General features: G+C 38.6%; 1 protein-coding gene across 1 annotated transcript; it reads left to right on the plus strand.

Annotated features, from left to right (window-relative positions):
* Window positions 1-564: 564 nt before the first annotated feature.
* Window positions 565-3117, plus strand: LOC109448108 (disintegrin and metalloproteinase domain-containing protein 20-like). The gene has a single exon (XM_019733079.3). The coding sequence runs from the start codon at window positions 647-649 to the stop codon at window positions 3017-3019; it is 2373 nt and encodes a 790-aa protein (XP_019588638.3). The 5' UTR covers window positions 565-646; the 3' UTR covers window positions 3020-3117.
* The last annotated feature ends 15509 nt before the right edge of the window (window positions 3118-18626 follow it).

Raw genomic sequence — 18626 nt, forward strand, 5'->3', positions numbered from 1 at the left:
TAAATTGAAAGAAAAAACTATATATAAATATTTATACCAAGTCAAGGTGTATAGAGGCTCCCTCTCAAAACATGATATATATTTACCTTTCCATTAAGACTCTTTGTTTTATACAGAGGGTTCCAAAAAAAATGTATACACATTTTAAGAAAGGAAAAAACTGTATTAAAATTGTAATATTCAATATATACCTATAACAAAAGGTAAATACAAATCATGTGTATACATTTTTTTGGCACCTCCATCCCTGGTATATTTATTGTGAAAATGTTCACACATATTCATGTATTTGAAGAACAGTATCATTAATCACTATGTGTCCTTCGTCTGGTTTCACAAACTGTCAGCCTATGGCTGGCCAATCACCATTCTCTTGTACATCCACAGTCTCACAGTGCCTCACAATTCCTTAAGGGTAAACACGTGCAGTATGCTGAGTCATCTCTTGAGCCAGACATTAACCCATTTTAAACCTTACCTTCCTCTTCCTCCTCTACCTTGGCCTGCGCACAATCCCCACCTCTATCTCTACTGTTCTTTGTATTTTCTCTTGTAGTGTGCTTCTCTGATGGTGTGACTCTGCCAGAGAACAGATTAAAAGCCAGTGCTGGATACAGATAGCTCAGAGGAATGAGACAGAACAGTGATGGCTCCGGCATATCCCATTTTGTTCTCACCAATGGCTGTATATGGTGACTCCCTAATGGCTGTGGGTGAGGCCCTTGTGCATGTGAGGAACACTCTCCTGCCACTCTGGCTGGCGATGTTTCTGTTCCTATCTGAATGTTCCCAAGTTGCACACTCCCAACACCATAGTACCCCAGAAGTGGTGATTCCCCAAAAGGTAAAAGGCACTGGCATCGGCATGAAGCCTCCAGGCTGGCTCTCCTACAGACTGCATTTTGGGGGCCAGAGACACATTGTCCACATGAAGATCAACAAGCATTTGCTGTCCAGACACCTGCCAGTGTTCACCTACACAGACCAGGGCGCTCTCATTGAGGACCAGCCTTTTGTCCAGAATGACTGCTACTATCATGGGTATGTGGAGGGGGACCCAATATCCCTGGTTGCCCTCAGTACCTGTTTTGGGGGCTTTCAAGGAATAATACAGACGAATGACATTGTTTATGAAATTGAGCCCAAAATGCTTTCTACTACATTTGAACATCTCGTGTATAAGACGAGCAGTGAGGAGACACAGTTCCCACCCATGAGATGTGGATTAACAGATGAAGAAATAGCGCGACAATTGAAGCTACAAGACAGTGTTAATTATACTCTGCTGCAAAGTGGATATGAAGGCTGGTGGACCCACACGATGTTTCTTGAACTGGCGGTGGTAGTGGATCACAATCGATATCTGCATCGCGAAAGTAACACCTCAAATATATATAAGGAAATAGTCCTTGTTATCAATGGAATAGATAACTTTTATAATCCACTGGATGTTAATATGGTTCTAATAGGAATTGAGATATGGACTGAAGGAAACCTCATTCCAACTGATGATATAGTTACGTTTCTGCCAGACTTTTGCACCTGGAAGAAAGGTGGCTTTCATCAGCGCTTACCCCATGATGTTGCACATGTTTTTGTAAAGCAGAACTATGGTATTAATCTTGGCTTAGCTTATCTTGGAACTGTATGTAACCCTCATCTTAACTGTGGAGTTGATAGTTTCTTAACTGACAATTTATATGATTTTGCATACATTGTGACACATGAGATCGGTCATAATTTGGGTATGGACCATGATAAATACCCTTGTGTATGTGGACATCAGAGCTGCATTATGTTTCCATCAAAACAAAAAGCAACTAGATTCAGCAACTGCAGTTATGCTCAATTCGTAGACACCGTTGCAAAACGAAAATGTTTATACACTCAATCAAATTTAGGGAACATCTTCACACTTACTGAGTGTGGAAACGGTGTGGTTGAAGAAGGAGAAGAGTGTGACTGTGGCGCTTTACATTTGTGTATGAAAGATCCATGTTGTCAGTCTAACTGCATGCTGGCACCTGGGGCTGCTTGTGCTTTTGGGCTTTGTTGCAAAGACTGCCAGATCATGCCATCAGGCAATGTGTGTAGAAAAGAGGAAAATGTATGTGATCTTCCAGAGTGGTGCAATGGGACATCCCATCACTGTCCAGAAGACGTGTATGTGCAGGATGGGATCCCATGCCTGGGCGGTGGCTACTGCTATGAAAAGAGATGCAATAACCGTGAAGAACAGTGTAAGAAAATTTTTGGCAAAGAGGCCAAGAGTGCAAATCAGAGTTGCTACACGAAAGTGAACACCCAAGGTGACCGTTTTGGTCACTGTGGTATTCATGGCTCTATATATGTGCGATGTAACATCTCAGACATCCTGTGTGGGAGGGTTCAGTGTGACAATGTGACAGAAATTCCCCTTCTGCAAGATCATTCTACTGTACATTGGACTCACTTCAATAATGTCACCTGCTGGGGCACTGACTATCATCTGGGGATGAACATACCTGACATTGGTGAAGTGAAAGATGGAACCGAGTGTGGTGCAGAACATATCTGCATCCAAAGGAAGTGTGTCCCTAGGTCACTTCTGGCAAGTGATTGTTCATCTGAGACCTGCAATCTGAAAGGAGTCTGTAACAACAGACATCATTGCCACTGCGACTATGAGTGGGACCCTCCCAACTGCCTGCAAGATGGCAATGGAGGTAGTATTGATAGTGGCCCACCCCCTAAGAGAAAAGACAAAGAATGGGAGGAATGGTACAGTTTTCTGCTAGCACTTTGGTTTATTTCCTGTTTTCTTTTATTATTCATTTTACTTGTGTTTACTCTGAGACGAAAACCAACAGATAAGAGTGAAGAGCAGAGTGTTCCTAGTTCACCTCAAGGAGAAAAGCAAAATGTTCCATCTCCAACTCAACTAAGAAGAGCAACAATCAAGGTTTTACCTACAGAAGAGGAGCAAAATGTTCCGATTCCATCTGAGTTAGAACAGCAAAATGTTTTGACTGTATCTTAGAAAGTATAGCAAAAAATTAAAATTTCAAAAAGAAAGCCAAATCTTTAGGAGAATTCGCATGTATTAAGTTTTTGTCTCCTCAAATGTTGCAGAATGTGTGGAAGATCATTGACAGAATCCCCAAGGGTTTTTATTATTTGGGATCATAAACATTGGCCATTAAACATTAGAAAAATATGCTAATTCCTGAATTATTTCTACTTTCCATTATTTTAAATAATTTTAGTGTTTAATTTTTCGTAGAATGAACCTCCGTGTTTCCTGAGCAAAGGCACAGCTCATGAATAATGTGTATGCATGTGTTTTTAATTTGCTGTCTCAATTCCAACCCTCCTACCCATTTGTACTCTGCTTTGTCACACAGGGAATGTAAACATACACATCAAACTTCTTCTTTGCCAGTCCTCTGCAATAATGCGGAACTGGAGGGAGGCTGGAAACCTGGGAAATTTTTGATCACTGTTCATGCCAGTGTTGCCTCATTAATATTTCTCACCTTTGCAAAGACAGTAACTAATTCTGACATTATTACTATGTATATAATATATAATGTTATAATTATATATTTATATGTAATAATTATGTATACATATTTTTTAGTAACTCCAGAGCCAACAGTACTATCAGCCTCAGAGACACTGGCACAGCTACCAAGCATCTAGAGTGTCAGGTATTTGAGTCCTCCACCAAATCCCTGAGGTTCCAAAACCAGGTTAGCTAACCTTCTCCTCAGAGGTTAGAGTGCTAGATCCATGGGACTTATTCCAAAGGCAGATGTTCCAATAACCCCACCTCTTCCCTTTGATTTCCAGTCCTAGAAGCAATAGCTACATCACTTGTTAATAACTCATAGTTATCTCAGTGGTGTGATTTCCTTTTTTGACAGATCTCAGTGGAGACAATATTCTCTTAGTACAATGGAGAACACAGAAAGGAGTCTGCCACCAGAAGCGTTTGAATGTTTTACAACACTGCCCTTTACCATCTTGTGGGCATGATTTACACTTAAATAGAATTACTTCAAAATCTGAAAATACAAGAAACAATACATGCCACTCAACTCCTTCATGACTTTACTTACAAAATAGAATGGAGAAGATTCTTACAGTTGTATGTAGAATATATTAGTAATAACGGACCAGTTGCTTTTGTGGGATCAAAACCTCCAAATCCCAATTACATTGTAAGAACCATAGCTCAGGACATCAGAGTGCTAAGGAAGCAATGTGGAGTAGATGACCTACAATTCCAGGCAGAGAAATCATTCTGAAAAGCATTGAGTCTTCCCAGCCATTTTTCCCTCTATGCACTTGGTGTCGCTGGGTGTGAATTGAGCCTTAGCTTTGGCCCAGTTAGAGGCCTTCCTCTGAGAGAAAGAGAAATTCCCAACGTCCTCCATTACTACACAGGTTTACATAGATTCACAAATTAGACACTGAGGGGCCTCTCTAATTCACAGTCATTTTTCTCCAAGTCACATTTGCTTATTTTCAGAGCTCTGGGGGATCCTGGTGAGCTTGTCTGAAATTTCTCAAAAGCATAGTTCCCTGAAATCACGGTAGATTTTACACACAAGACATAACAAAGGGAGGCTTATTCAAGCACCTGTACTGTCTCCCCGTAATATACTTATGTGATTTTGATGTTGCATGTGGCAAGCAGTTAGACAACTGGGTAATAAACCCCTAAGTGATAGAGATGAACCCCCCATCATCTTTCAAAGCTGAGAAAAGAAAATCACAAAAACTCACGATTCAAAATCTAGCAGACCCATGCCTGAACAACACAAGGAAAGGAGAACTTGCCAATGTTTACTAAAATCTCAAACACCTATGATCTAGCGCAATCCAAGACTGGATTTAGGTCATCGGTGTCTTGGCCTATCCTCCTCACAGAGCAAAAAGAGAAAACTCTCTAGAGCAGCCATCAGGAGCTTCTTTGGTTGTTTATACCAATTTGCTGCATACAGCGGATCATTACCATATATCCCAAGAGTTAAAAGTTATGACTTATTACTAAGAGAAGAAAAAGAAAAGGAGAAACTATAAGTAATGTCAAGGTGATCCAGATACTGGAGCAAGAGCACAATAACTATTCACCAGTTCATAGTATATTTTGTTTTCAAGTTTTCATTAATATGTGTAATTTCTCTTTCATTTTCAAGTACATGTCTCTGTGTGGACATATGTTTTTATTTCGCTTAGGTCATATGGTAAGTTTATGTGTAACTTTTAAAGAAATCGTCACACTATTTCCCAAACTGACTAACACGTTGCATTCAGTTTCTTTACATCTACATTCAACAGTTTATTTTTTTCTATTGTTTTATGTCTTCTATTTTAGTGATTTATGCTTATATTATTATATTCTTCCTTCACTTTGCTTTACATTTAACTTCTCTCTCTCTCTCTCTGTCTCTCTTTCTCTCTCCATATATGTGTATATATATATATATATATATATATATATATATATATATATATGCCCAAAAAAATGTATACACGTTGAGCCTATGTGTACTTTTAAAGTTAAAATGAGTGTCTTGTAGGCAGTGTACAGTAGAGTCTTGTTGTTGTTGTTTTAATCCAGTTAGCCAGCCTGTGTTTTTTGATGGGTGATGTTAGTCCATTTAAATTTAGAGTGATTATTGGTATGTTAAGTACTTACTATTGCCATCTTATTGATAGGTTTCTGTTTGTTTCGTATTTCAATTGTTTCTGTTTTCTTTTTTTATTAGTTCCAGGTGTACAAAGCAATGTAATAATTAGACATTTACACCCTTCACAAAGTGATAACCTCCCCCAATCTACTACCCCTCTAACATCTTATATAGCTGTTACAATACCATTGACTATCTTCCCTGCGCTGTATTCCACATCCCATGAATACATACATAATTATAGTTGACATTCAATAGTATTCCACTTCAGCTTTGCATAGTGCATTGGTCAGGCATCTACACAGTCCATTTTTTCTTTTTCCCTTGATTTCTGGCTACCTTTTAAATCAATGATTTTCCACAGCAGTATCCTCTGTTTCTCTCGGGGGGCGGGGGGGGGTGCTGTTGTTGTTTGTTTGTTTGTTTAGTTTTCATGAATCTACTCTAGATTTTTGCTTTATGGTTACCATGAGGATTACAGCAAACATCTCACAGACAAAACAGTTCCTTTTGTGCTGATAGAGACTTACCTTTATTTGCCTATCAAGGCACAATCCTTTTACTCTCTCTTTTTATATTTTTGATGTCACAATTACCTCTTTTTTTGCTGTGCGTTTGTTAACAATCTATAGTAGCGATACTTTTTGTTGTTGTTGTTGTGTTTTGTGTGTGTTTTTTGTTGTTGTTTTGCTATCTCTTCTTCTTTAACCTAAAATCTTTCTTTCCCCTCCCGGGGTAGTAAAGTACTTGCACTTCCTATTTGAGAGTGCAAAGCATGTCTCTTCCTTTATTGTTAAGTGATGAATATACCATCCTACTATACAATTGGAGTTTTCTATATCTGACTATGTATCTCCACCTTTATCAGTGTGTTCTGTATTTTTGTATATTTTTATGTGGCTACTTTCAGTATTTTCATTTCAGCTTGAAGAACTCTAAGCACTCCTTGCAAGCCAGATCTAGTGATGAATTCCCTCAGCTTTTGTGTATCTGGGAAAGTCTTTATTTCCTCCTCAAATCTGAAGAAGAACTTTGAATGGCAGAGTTTCTCAATTGGCAATTTTTGTCTTTTAGCACTTTGAATATGCCATTTCATTTTCTCCTGGCCTATAGGGTTTGGGCTGAGAAATCCACTGATAGCATAATGGGGGTTCCTTTGTAAGTTACACTTTTTTTTTTTCCTGGCTGTCTTTAGAATTCTTTATCTATGCTTTTGATGGTTTCATTATAGTGCAACTTGGAGAATGTCTTTTGTCATTGATATAATAGGGTGGTACATTAGCTTTTTGAACTTGGATGTCCAATTATCCCCAGACATTGAAAGTTTTCAGCTATTAGTTCTTTAACTAAATTTTCTACCCCATTCTCCCTTTCCTTTCCTTCTGGAATCACAATTATTTCGATGTTCCTCCTTTGGATTGAATTCCATAGATCATGTAGGCTTTCTCTGCTCATTTCAATTAGTTTCTCTTTTCATTGTAACTGTTGTTAATAAATAAAATGTAATTATGTCTGAACATCTAAGTGGATTTATTAAACATCTTATGAATCAAGAAGCTTCTCATCTAGCAAGCAGAAAGCTACTCCAAGAGGTTACACAAGACACAAGTCTTTTATAGGAAGGAAGGTGGGACAAGGCAGTCATCAGCAAGCGAAAAATAAAAGTTCGTTAGAGGAAAGAGTTCAGGTGACGATGGCTGCTCATTAGCTGAGCTGTGGCATTTCCATTGTCTGGGCTTGCTGCTGGGAAAGGCAAATCTTCCTTTTTTCCTGCTGGGGTAATAAAATACTTGCACTTACTGTTCGGGAGTGTAAGGTACATCTCTTCTTGTTGGTGTCTGTACTTGGCATCTTTGTGGTTAAAGTAGCTGCCATCAAATGGTGGGGCCTGTGAGAGATCCCGCTAGAAGCCTTCCCAGCTTTAATTTTATAGGGGTTTCCTTCATTAATTTTCTCAGTTCCCCCCAGCACCGCCCTCCGCTTTTGACCAAGATCTTTTTCCAAAATCATCACTGATCAAGAATCAGTGTTGTTGAATTCAGTAGCTTTTCTTTTTTTTTTAAATTATTTTGTCCCTCATTGCTAGGAAGGACATTTCCTGAGTTTCATGTCCCTCGTTGGAGGGAAAGTACACAGACCAGAAACTGCTTGAGACCACATTTGAGTAACAAGAAAGGGTAGTGTGGGGAACTCATGGTGGTCTCATTCAAGGTCTATATTCAGTTGGAGATCACCAAAAAGTGCCAAGCTAGGATTACCTTATTAGGAGCTAACTAACTTTGGGGATGTGGGGATTGAGAGAGAGTATTATCATTTCAGGTCATATCCGAGTAAAGGAAAGAGAGAAAAGATAAAAAGACTTCATGTTTAGCTAAAGTAGGTTTTGGCAGAAGCAGTCTAATTCAATGTCAGCTACTTCTCTTCCTCATCAATTTGATTCAGATATTTCCAGTTTCTGTACAAGATCATTAGAGGTCAGGTGGAGACTTCTTTAGCATTTAATTGTGTATCCCAGGCTCCATATATTCTCTAGTTTTGCAGTGGTGTCAGTGGTCAGGTGTATTTGGTAAAGTCCCTTCCAATGGGGCTTGAGGACTGTCTTCCTCTGATGACATTTCTAGAATACCCAGTCACCAGACTCTAGACTATGACCAACAGGATCCTTTGAATTGTTATCTGGGGAAGTAAACATTAGAGACTTATGGTAGCTGTTCATATTAGCATGAGGCAACAAAGGATCTGCAGAGGTTGACTAAATAGGAACACATATCATTATGACATAGTACTTCAAAGGCAAATACAGAAGGTTACATAGTTCAGAGCAAAACTTAGTTCCTTTCATATTAAGAAGGCTTGGTATTAAGCAATCAAAGGCCTGATGAAGACAGTACAAAGTGTGATTGGTAAGACAAAATCTTTGCTCTCCAGGCAGAAAACTTTTCACAGTATCTTATCAGGAACAGACCAATAGTCCAAGAACACTTTGTCCTATAGGCTGATGAAAGAAAATCAAGTTTTAGTTTTACTTAAACATAAGTATATTATTGATACCTAAGGCTTATTTTAAGACCCTTATAATAGCAATTCAATTCTTAGCCAAGTTGACTAAAAGGTTGAATTATCTCTATCTCTCATCAACATTTTGTATGCCTTTAGTTTGTCCTTTATAACCAGAAGTTCTCATTGGCAAAATTATTCTCATTTCCCTTAACAAGAATTCATCTCCATATCTCATACCTTGCCTTAGTCAAAAACACATCCTACTTTCCTTGCGTACAGAGCTGTTTCCCAGTAATTTTACATTAGCACTTTGTGGATTGACAGAATTATAAATACTTCCTATAATTTGTAGAAACATATATCACTTCATAGTACAATATTTTAATAAAACACAAGACATGTTTACTAACAGACCCAAATTTATCATTAGTTTGTCTTCAGCAAGAAAGCCAAAAGTAGATGAACCTATTAGAATAATTAATATTTGATACTTTACCTTATTTGGGAATGACCTAGGTATTCAATACATTTCCCATTATTTAATTTAACAAAATTTGAAGTTTCACAGCTATCACCCCAGGCTATTTTTCTTACTGGCAAATTTCATAAGAGATAATATAAATTTGACCAGTGAAATCAAGTAAATTGAAGGTGTTTATTTGCATTACATTCAAAGTTGATAACTCTAAAGACATACGGATTTTGATTAAACTACGAAACTTAAACTAGCTTTTATTTAGTAAAGATTATCTTAGATCATGTGAACTTCAAAAAAATATTCAGGTTGGTTTCTACATATCTGAGAGTTTTTGGAATAGCTAATCTTCACAAGTGCTTGACCTTCAACCCAGTTAAATAAAGCTCTTTTGCAAATTAATTTTGGAAATACCATCTGGAAAGAAAACTTAAAAATGTTCCTGCCAGGATCTGTTATCTATCAGCTTCCAATTTGGCCAAATTTCTGATCATAAAGTTATTAAATCATTTCAAATAACAGGTTTCAGTCGGAACAAAGAGTAAATATTTCTTGTAGTATTAAATAACCCACTAATTTTCATTTTAGATTCCTCCTGGTTGTTTAAGGGAATTACATGCAGTTTATCAGGGACTCTAGGTGTTAACCATAAAATAAGCAGGTGGGCCAGAAAGCGGCATGTGCTAAACTCCAGATATGAAGAATCCCACGTAGTTCAGCTAGGCCTTTTGGTTTCCTCAGAGCCAAATTAATACTTAAGCCCTATAGCTTCCAAGATGCTCTTTAACCTTTACTTCAGGTGCCCATTAACAGAAATTAACAGTAACCAAGGAGAAAACAATGTGGACACTAGCAATAACCAACGAACTAGGGACTGGTTCCAGGACTGACCTACCAGATCTCGGAGAATAGACAATGTGGCCTGATTCCAAACAAATGAACAGTAGCAGCTGCCACCAGTAGCTCCCAATGGGATAGCTTGAGAAGATTCCACACAAATGGGTAATTGCAGACTAAACTGTCAGCAGTTTCCAACGTGGAATCCAGGGACAAGTTTAGATGTTACTGGGGACTAAATCAGACCCAGTCTCATCCCAGCCGATACACCAACAATTTTCAATGTGAACTAAAGTTGTAAAGTCCTGTGAATGAACACTCTCAATTGAAACTAGGGAAGGGATTGCAGAATGAACTAAGGGTAGGGAACTTCAGGTTCTGGATGGAACCATCTTTTGCCAACTCCAAACTGTCCCACTACGCCCTGGACTAGAAAGTCAATTAGGTCAGGAGCTCCAATGCAAAAAGAGAATGAATCCCACACCAAGAGGAACTCACCAACCATCCTCGGAAATGATGAGAAAGACTGTGAACTCTAATGGAGTTTGCAGGTGCCATGCCTGGGTTTCTCATTCTCCCTGAATGTCATCAGAAGTTTGCTTTGGATCCCACTGCTGCCAAAAACTTGTTAATATACAAAATTTAAATAAATTTGAAGATCTAATTGGCTTTATTAAACAATTCTGAATTGGACAGCATTTCAGTTAGCAAGCAGAGAGATACTCCGAGATGTTATATAAGACGGAAGGCTTCTATAGAAAGGACAGTGGGACAATGCAATCAGCAGCAAGAGGAAAACAAAAGTTCATTGGTGGGTAGTAAGAGTTTAGGTGATGGCTCCTCAGGCTGAGCTGTGGCACTTCCATTGGCTGAGCTTGTTGCTGAGCAAGAGGAAAAACTTCCCTATGGCTGCTGGGAGAGAGCAGTGGTTGCACTTCCTGTTTGCGAGTGCAAGGCATGTCTCTTCCTGTTGACGGTCTGTAATTGATATCTTCTGTCCAGTGGTAGGGTGTAAGAGCTGCATTATAGGCCTTTCTGACTCCAGTTTCAGTTGGGGTTTCCTTTATTAATTTTCACACTGTGTTATTTCAAAATTCCTATCTTCTAAGTCATTTATTCTCCCATCTGTCCAGCTCTCCTGCAGAAGTTCATTCATTAAATTCTTCAGCTCCAGAATTTGTTTGTTTCTTTGTTATGGTTTCTATCTTTCTTGTAAATAACTCATTCTGCTTGTTTATCTTTTTCCTAATCTCATTAAATGATCTGAGTTTTCTTCTGGTTCCTTGAGTTTTCATAAAATAGCTATTATCAATTCCTCATAAGCTACATCACATTATTCCGTGTCTCCAGGCTCAAGTGTTGGGGAATTATTGATATCTTTTGGCGATGGCATATTTCCTTGATATTTTTTTTAAGTTCCTTGTATTTCTGCATGGCTACTCTCACTTTTGAAAGGTCTCTACATGTTATCTGCAGATAAGGGAGTGTGTTGTTTCTCTAGGAATCCTAGGTGTATGATGCACAGAACTGCTCCACTCTTCTTGTTCCCTTATGGCAGAGTCCTTAACCTTTGTTTTTTCTCTTAATCTTATAACTCACCAGATTGTTGGAAAAATCTTTGTTTTTTTCAAAAGGTGGCATTGAAGTTCCAGTTTATCATTTCTTCCTTGCCCATAGGCCCTGGACCATTTTTCTGAGAGCACTCAAATTACCCATCTTACTCTTACTGCCACACACAGGAGTACGTGCAAGGTACCCACTACACAGTGGCTGGGAGGTGTGGATTTAGTGATCGGGGTTTTGGGGGTGCCAGCAGCCAGTCGGGAAATCCTCCAGTGGAGTACTCACTATGTACAGACTTCCTGAAGCAACAGCAAGAACCACATTTCTTGCACGCCCTTTGGTATTCTTATCTGCTTTCTTCCCTTTCTCCTCCTTCTCCCAGCACTGGAGGTCCCTCCTCAGAAATCAGTCAGGGTGCTGTTGTAGAGAAACAGATTTCTCCAGCATGACCCCCACAACTGGGTTAACCAGACAGTCACTCACCACTTTCAACCTCCATTATGAGAGAGGTCACCTCTTTAGACCTTTTCTGTGGGGAGAGCTCACTGCTATTGCTTCCAGGCAGCTTACTCCTATGTAGTGTCGCCCTGGGGAGAGGGGTAGCTGTGGTGAAGTTCTTCATTTTCCATTGCGTCCACACACATCCTCCTCCCACTTAAATGATGTGCTGGCATCTCCCTTCTGGCAGGCTGAACTTTTACAAATTCTCTCTCACCTGTGTGTTTCTGCCCAGGTCACTAGTCTCCAGATTTTTTCCCTCAACCAAAGCGAGTAGAGGTGGGATGGATTCACCAACTCCCTTGGCTCCACAAACCTCATGAAGATGTTATTTGCTTATTTCCCAATGCACTAATGAGCAAGAGTCCTCCAGGTCAGAATGAGGAAGACCTTTAACTTGTTGCCATGGTATTTAGAATTGAAAGAGTTTTGTTGCTAAGCAGTTAAATCTAGAACAGAGTCCAGTGAGATATGGAAAGGAAGTGATTTTCTCTTTGTCATGTAAAGTTTCACATAAAATCTTTGTTCATGGAGATCAGTGGTACAAACTACAATAAGACTATAGCTACAAAAGACCACGGAACCATTCATTCTTCTGCTGGTAATTAACTCAAGAATTTAGCTGTAAAGGAGAGGCACACTAGTATGCATATTTGTGTGTACAGGAATACACACACAAACACAACGTGATACTTTGCCAATTTTTCAGATCTTAAGGAGGATCTATTCTGCTCTACTTAACTTATTTGAGAGCCACAAAATTGTGTTTTTAATGGGGTCTTACTCAGAGTTTGGAAAATATTGAATTAGGTTACAAGGGAGAGTGAGAGGGAAGGTGGTAATTAGGATACAGACATTGAATTTGATGAAGCTGTGGGGAGACAATAAAAGAATTTACAAAAGCTGCTGTATGATAGTCTGCTTTGAAGTTTCTGTACTATTATGGCACTATACAACATTATTCATGAAAATGTTTATATTCTCTCAAGAGGTATACCTCTTTCTCTTTTTTAATTAAAGTTTATTGGGGTGACAATTGGCAGTAAAGTTACATAGATTTCAGGTGTACAATTCTGTATTACATCATTTATAAATCCCATTGTGTGTTCATGACCCAGAGTCAGTTCTCCTTCCATCACCATATATTTGATCCCCTTTACCCTCATCTACCCCCCACTTCCCCCTTTACCCTCTGGTAACCACTAAACTATTGTCTGTGTCTATGAGTTTTTGTTTCTCGTTTGTCTTGTTCTTTTGTTGTTTTTGGTTCATATACCACATATCAGTGAAATCACATGGTTCTCTGCTTTTTCTGTCTGACTTATTTCGCTCAGCATTACACTCTCAAGATCCATCCATGTTGTCACAAATTGTCCTATTTCATCTTTTCTTACTGCCGAATAGTATTCCATTGTGTATATATACCACAACTTCTTTATCCATTCATCTATTGAAGGACATTTTGGTTGTTTCCATGTCTTGGCCACCATAAATAAAGCTGCAATGAACATTGGAGCACACGTGTCTTTATGGATAAACGTTTTCAGATTTTTTGGGTAGATACCCAGGAGAGGGATTGCTGGGTCATATGGCAATTCTATTCGTAATTTTTTGAGGAACCTCCACACTGCCTTCTATAGCAGCTGCACCAGTCTGCATTCCCACCAACAGTGTATGAGGGTTCCTTTTTCTCCGCAGCCTCTCTAACACTTGTTACTATTTGTCTTGTTGATGATAGCCATTCTGACGGGTGAGGTGATATCTCATTGTGGTTTTTATTTGCATTTCTCTGATGATTAGTGATGTTGAGCATTTTTTCATATCTATTTGTCATTTGTATGTCCTCTTTGGAGAAATGTCTTTTCAGGTTCTCTGCCCATTTTTCAATTGAGTTTTTCATGTTTTTGTTGTTGAGTTGCATGAGTTCCTTGTATATTTTGGATATTAGCCCATTTTTGGAGGCAGTTTGCAAAAATCTTCTCCCATTCAGTTGGTTGCCTCTTTATTTTGTCGATGGTTTCTTTTGCTGTGCAGAGGCTTTTAAATTTGATATAGTCCCATTCATTTATTTTAGCTTTTACTTCCCTTGCCTTTGGAGTCAAATTCATGAAATGCTCTTTGAACCCAAGGTCCATAAGTTTAGTACCTATGTTTTCTTCTCTGCAGTTTATTGTTTCAGGTCTTATGCTTAAGTCTTTGATCCATTTTGAATTAATTTTGGTACATGGTGACAGATAGCAGTCCAGTTTCATTCTTTTGCACGTGGCTTTCCAATTCTGCCAGCAGCATTTATTGAAGAGGCTGTCTTTTCTCCATTGCATTTTTTTTTTTTTTTTTTGCTTCTTTGTCAAAAATTATCTGTCCATATTTATGTGGTTTTATTTCTGAGTTCTCAATTCTATTCCATTGGTCTACGTGTCTGTTTTTCTGCCAATACCATGCTGTTTTGATTATTGTAGCCCTGTAGTACAAGCTAAAGTCAGGGAGTGTGATACCTCCAGCATTGTTTTTTTTTTTCCTTAAGATTGCTTTGGATATTCGGGGTCTTTTGTGGTTCCAAACAAATCTGATGATTACTTGTTCTATTTCTTTAAAAACTGCCATTGGGATTTTGATGGGAATTGCATTAAATCTGTATATTGCTTTGGGTAATATGGCCATTTTAGCTATGTTGATTCTTCCAATCCATGAGCACGGAATGTCTTTCCATTTCTTTGTGTCTTCTTCAATTTCTTTTAAAAATGTCTTGTAGTTTTCAGCATATAGGTCTTTCACATCCTTGGTTAAGTTTATTCCTAGATATTTTATTCTTTTTGCTGCAATTGCAAAAGGAATTGTGTGTTTCTTTTTCTTTTTCTGAGATTTCATTGTTAGTATATAGGAATGCAATGGACTTTTGTACATTGATTTTGTAGCCGGCAACTTTACTGTATTCGTTGATTGTTTCTAATAGCTTTTTGGTGGAGTCTTTAGGGTTTTCTATATATAGCATCATGTCATCTGCAAAGACTGACAATTTAACTTCTTCATTCCCAATTTGGATGCCTTTTATTTCTTTCTCTTGCCTGATTGCTATGGCGAGGACTTCCAACAGTATTTTGAAAAGCAGAGGTGATAGGGGACAGCCCTGTTGTATTCCTGAACATAGAGCAAAGGGCTTCAGTTTTTCTCCATTAATTATGAGATTTGCAGAGGGCTTGTCATATATGGCCTTTATTATGCTAAGGTATTTTCCTTCTATACCTATTTTATTAAGTGTTTTAATCATAAATGGATGTTGTATCTAGTCAAATGCTTTTTCTGCATCAATTGATATAATCATATGATTTTTGTCCTTTATTTTGTTTATGTGATGTATCACATTGATGGATTTGCGGATGTTGAACCATCCTTGTGCCCCTGGGATGAACCCCACTTGGTCGTGATGAATAATCTTTTTAATGCATTGTTGCATTCAATTTGCTAGAATTTTGTTTAGGATTTTTGCATCTGTATTCATCAGAGATATTGGTCTGTAGTTTTCTTTTTTTGTGTTGTCCTTACCAGGTTTTGGTATCAGGGTAATGTTGGCCTCATAAAATGAGCTAGGGAGTACTGTCTCTTCTTCAATTTTTTGGAAGAGTTTGAGCAGGATTGGTATTAGATCCTCTTTGAAGGTTTGGTAGAATTCACTGGTGAAACCATCTGGTCCCGGACTTTTGCTTTTGGGAAGGTTTTGGATGACTGATTCAATTTTGTTACTGGTGATCAGTCTGTTTAGATTTTCCAGTTCTTCATGGCTCAGCCTAGGAAGCCTATATGTTTCTAAGAACTTGTCCATTTTTTCTAGGTTATTGAATTTGGTGGCATATAGTCCTTCATAATATTCTTGGATGATCCTTTGTATTTCTATGGCATCCGTGATAACTTCCCCTTTTTCATTCCTGATTTTGTTTATTAGTGTCTTCTCTCTTTCTTTTTAGCGAGCCTAGCCAAGGATTTGCCACTTTTGTTAATCTTTTCAAAGAAGCAGCTCTTTGTCACATTAATTTTTTCTGTTGTCTTTTTGTTCTCTATTTCATTTAGTTCTGCTCTGATTTTTATTATTTCCTTTCTTCTGCTGACCTTGGGTTTCATTTGTTCTTCTTTTTCTAGTTAAGGTGTAACGTGAGGTTATTTATTTGAGATTTTTCTTGTTTTTTGAGATAGGCCTATAATGATATAAATTTCCCTCTTAAAACTGCTTTCACTGCATCCCAAAAATTTTGGTAGGGTGTATTTTCATTCTCATTTCTATGTATCTTTCTATGTTTCTATGTATCCATCTATGTTTCTATGTATCTTTCAATCTCACCACTAATTTCTTTTTTGACCCAATTTTCTTTGACCCGAGTCTATGCATGTCCTTGTAGCTGAGATGCATCTCTTGGAGACAACATATGGTTGGGTTTCGTTTTTTGATCCAATCTGCTACTCTGTGCCTTTTTATTGGTGAGTTCAGTCCATTTACATTTAGGGTGATTATTGATATGTGAGGATTTCCTATCATTCTATCTTTCGTTTTCTGGTAAGACTGTGTCTCCATTATTTCTTTGCCTTTTTGTTGTTGTCTATTATTTCTGTGTGGTGGTATTCTATGATGTTTCCCTTTGTTTCTTCTTTTATTACAGTATATATTTCAGTTCTGGATTTTTTTTTTTTTTTTTGAGTGGTTACCCTTAAGTTTATGTAAAAGAAAGTTTGATAATTAGAGTATTCCATTTTCTTCAGCATGCTTACTTTCTCCATTCCCATATTTTGGTTCAGGCCTTTACTCTCCCCCTTTTTATGTTTTGGTTGCCACAAATTGTCCCTGTTGATGGTGCTCGAATAGCCTCCTTTAGTATTTCTTGTAGTGCAGGTCATGCATTAGAAAATTCCCTCAACGTCTGTATGTTTGGAAAGGTCTTCATTCCTCCTTCATATCTAAAGGATATCTTTGCTGGGTATATTATTCTTGGCTCATAATTTCTCTCTTTCAATAGTTTGAATATTTGGTTCCACTCCCTCCTGGCTTGTAGAGTTTCTGCTGAGGAATCTGATGATAATCTAATGGGCTTTCCTTTGTAGGTTACTGTCTCCTTTTCCCTGGCTACCTTGAGGATTCTTTCTTTGTTATTGATTTTTGACAGCTCAATACAATGTGCCTTGGAGAAGGCCTGTTGGGGTTGAGGTAATTAGGTGTTCTATTTGCTTCTTGGATTCGAGGATCCAGTTCTGTGCACAAGTTTGTGAAGTTCTCATCGACAATTTGCTTGAATATACTCTCTATTCCCTTCTCTCTTTCTTCTCCTTCTGGTATGCCCATTATTCTTATATTGCTCTTTCTGATGGAGTCAGAAAGTTCTTGTAGAGTTCTTTCATTTCTTTTAAGTCTCAAGTCTCTTTCTTCTTCCATCCGTGTCATTTCCCGGTTTCTATCTTCGATGTCACTGATTCTTTCCTCCATCTGGTCAACTCTACTACCTAAGGTGGCTATTTCATTCTTAATTTCTTCTATTGAGTTCTTAATCTCCAGAAATTCTATATGGTTCTTTTTTAAAATTTCAAACTCTTTGGTAAAATGCTCATGTTGTCTTTGATTCCGTTTCTGAGTTCATTAAACTGCCTTTCTGCGTTTTCTTGCATATCGTTGAGTTTTTTCAGAACTGCAATCTTGAATTCTCTGTCATTTAAGTCACACATTTCCATATCTTTAAGTTCATTTTCTGGAGACTTTTCACTTTCTTTCTGAGCTGTCTTGTTGCCTTGGTTATTCATGGCAATTAATTATTTATTATTTCTCTTCCTAGACATCTACAGGAGTGGGTTCTGCAACAGGTTGATAGGAAGAAGTCTTTCCTTTGTTTTCCAGTCCATGTTTGTAGAAAGTTTTATTTTTTCTCTGACTGCAGCCTTTTTTTCTCTGTCACACTGTAGTGTTATGTTTTCTCTGCACTATTCCAGCCTCTCACACAATGGGGGAATTCCCTGGAAGGTGGGCTTCTCCTCTGTTAACAGTTCGCCCGGGTCATAGGGCACCACGTCCCTGTGGAGATGCGGAGAGCTTTTGAAGTTCCAAATCTCTTCCTGCACCAGATTCAGAGCCCGTGTGTTTCAGCAGCTCTGTTTACTCCTGCAGGGATCCGCCCATATAGGTGGGACAAGGGCAGGCTGAGTTGTGAGAGGTGGCCAAGAGCCATGGCTGCGACCACCACCACAGCCGGTCCTGCTTCCACAGCTCCCTCCCTTTTGCTGGAACTAGTTGGGCTGTGAATCTGTGCCTGCGAACCACCGTTCTCAGAACTGCAAACATTCTGTTCTTTTGATCTGACACTGCTACTCTTCTGCTTCTAGCACTGGGCAGGTGGGGGCAGGGTAAGCTCTGGGAGGGTAGGGAGGGGGCGGCTAGTCTCAGTGCCTAAGGCTTCCATTCTTTGCAGCTGTGAGGGCTTAAACCACCGTTTTCAGCCTTCGTCCCTCAGTTTTTGCTCTGAGGTCTCTGCCATGAGCGTTGGGTTCAGCCATGTTGTATGCTGTCCCCTCAGCCCTGTGGTCCATAAATGGAGCCCTAGCAG

This window comes from Rhinolophus sinicus, chromosome 15 (genome assembly GCF_057876585.1).
Source record: "Rhinolophus sinicus isolate RSI-liver-muscle chromosome 15, RSI-T2T, whole genome shotgun sequence".
Lineage (NCBI taxonomy): Eukaryota > Metazoa > Chordata > Mammalia > Chiroptera > Rhinolophidae > Rhinolophus > Rhinolophus sinicus.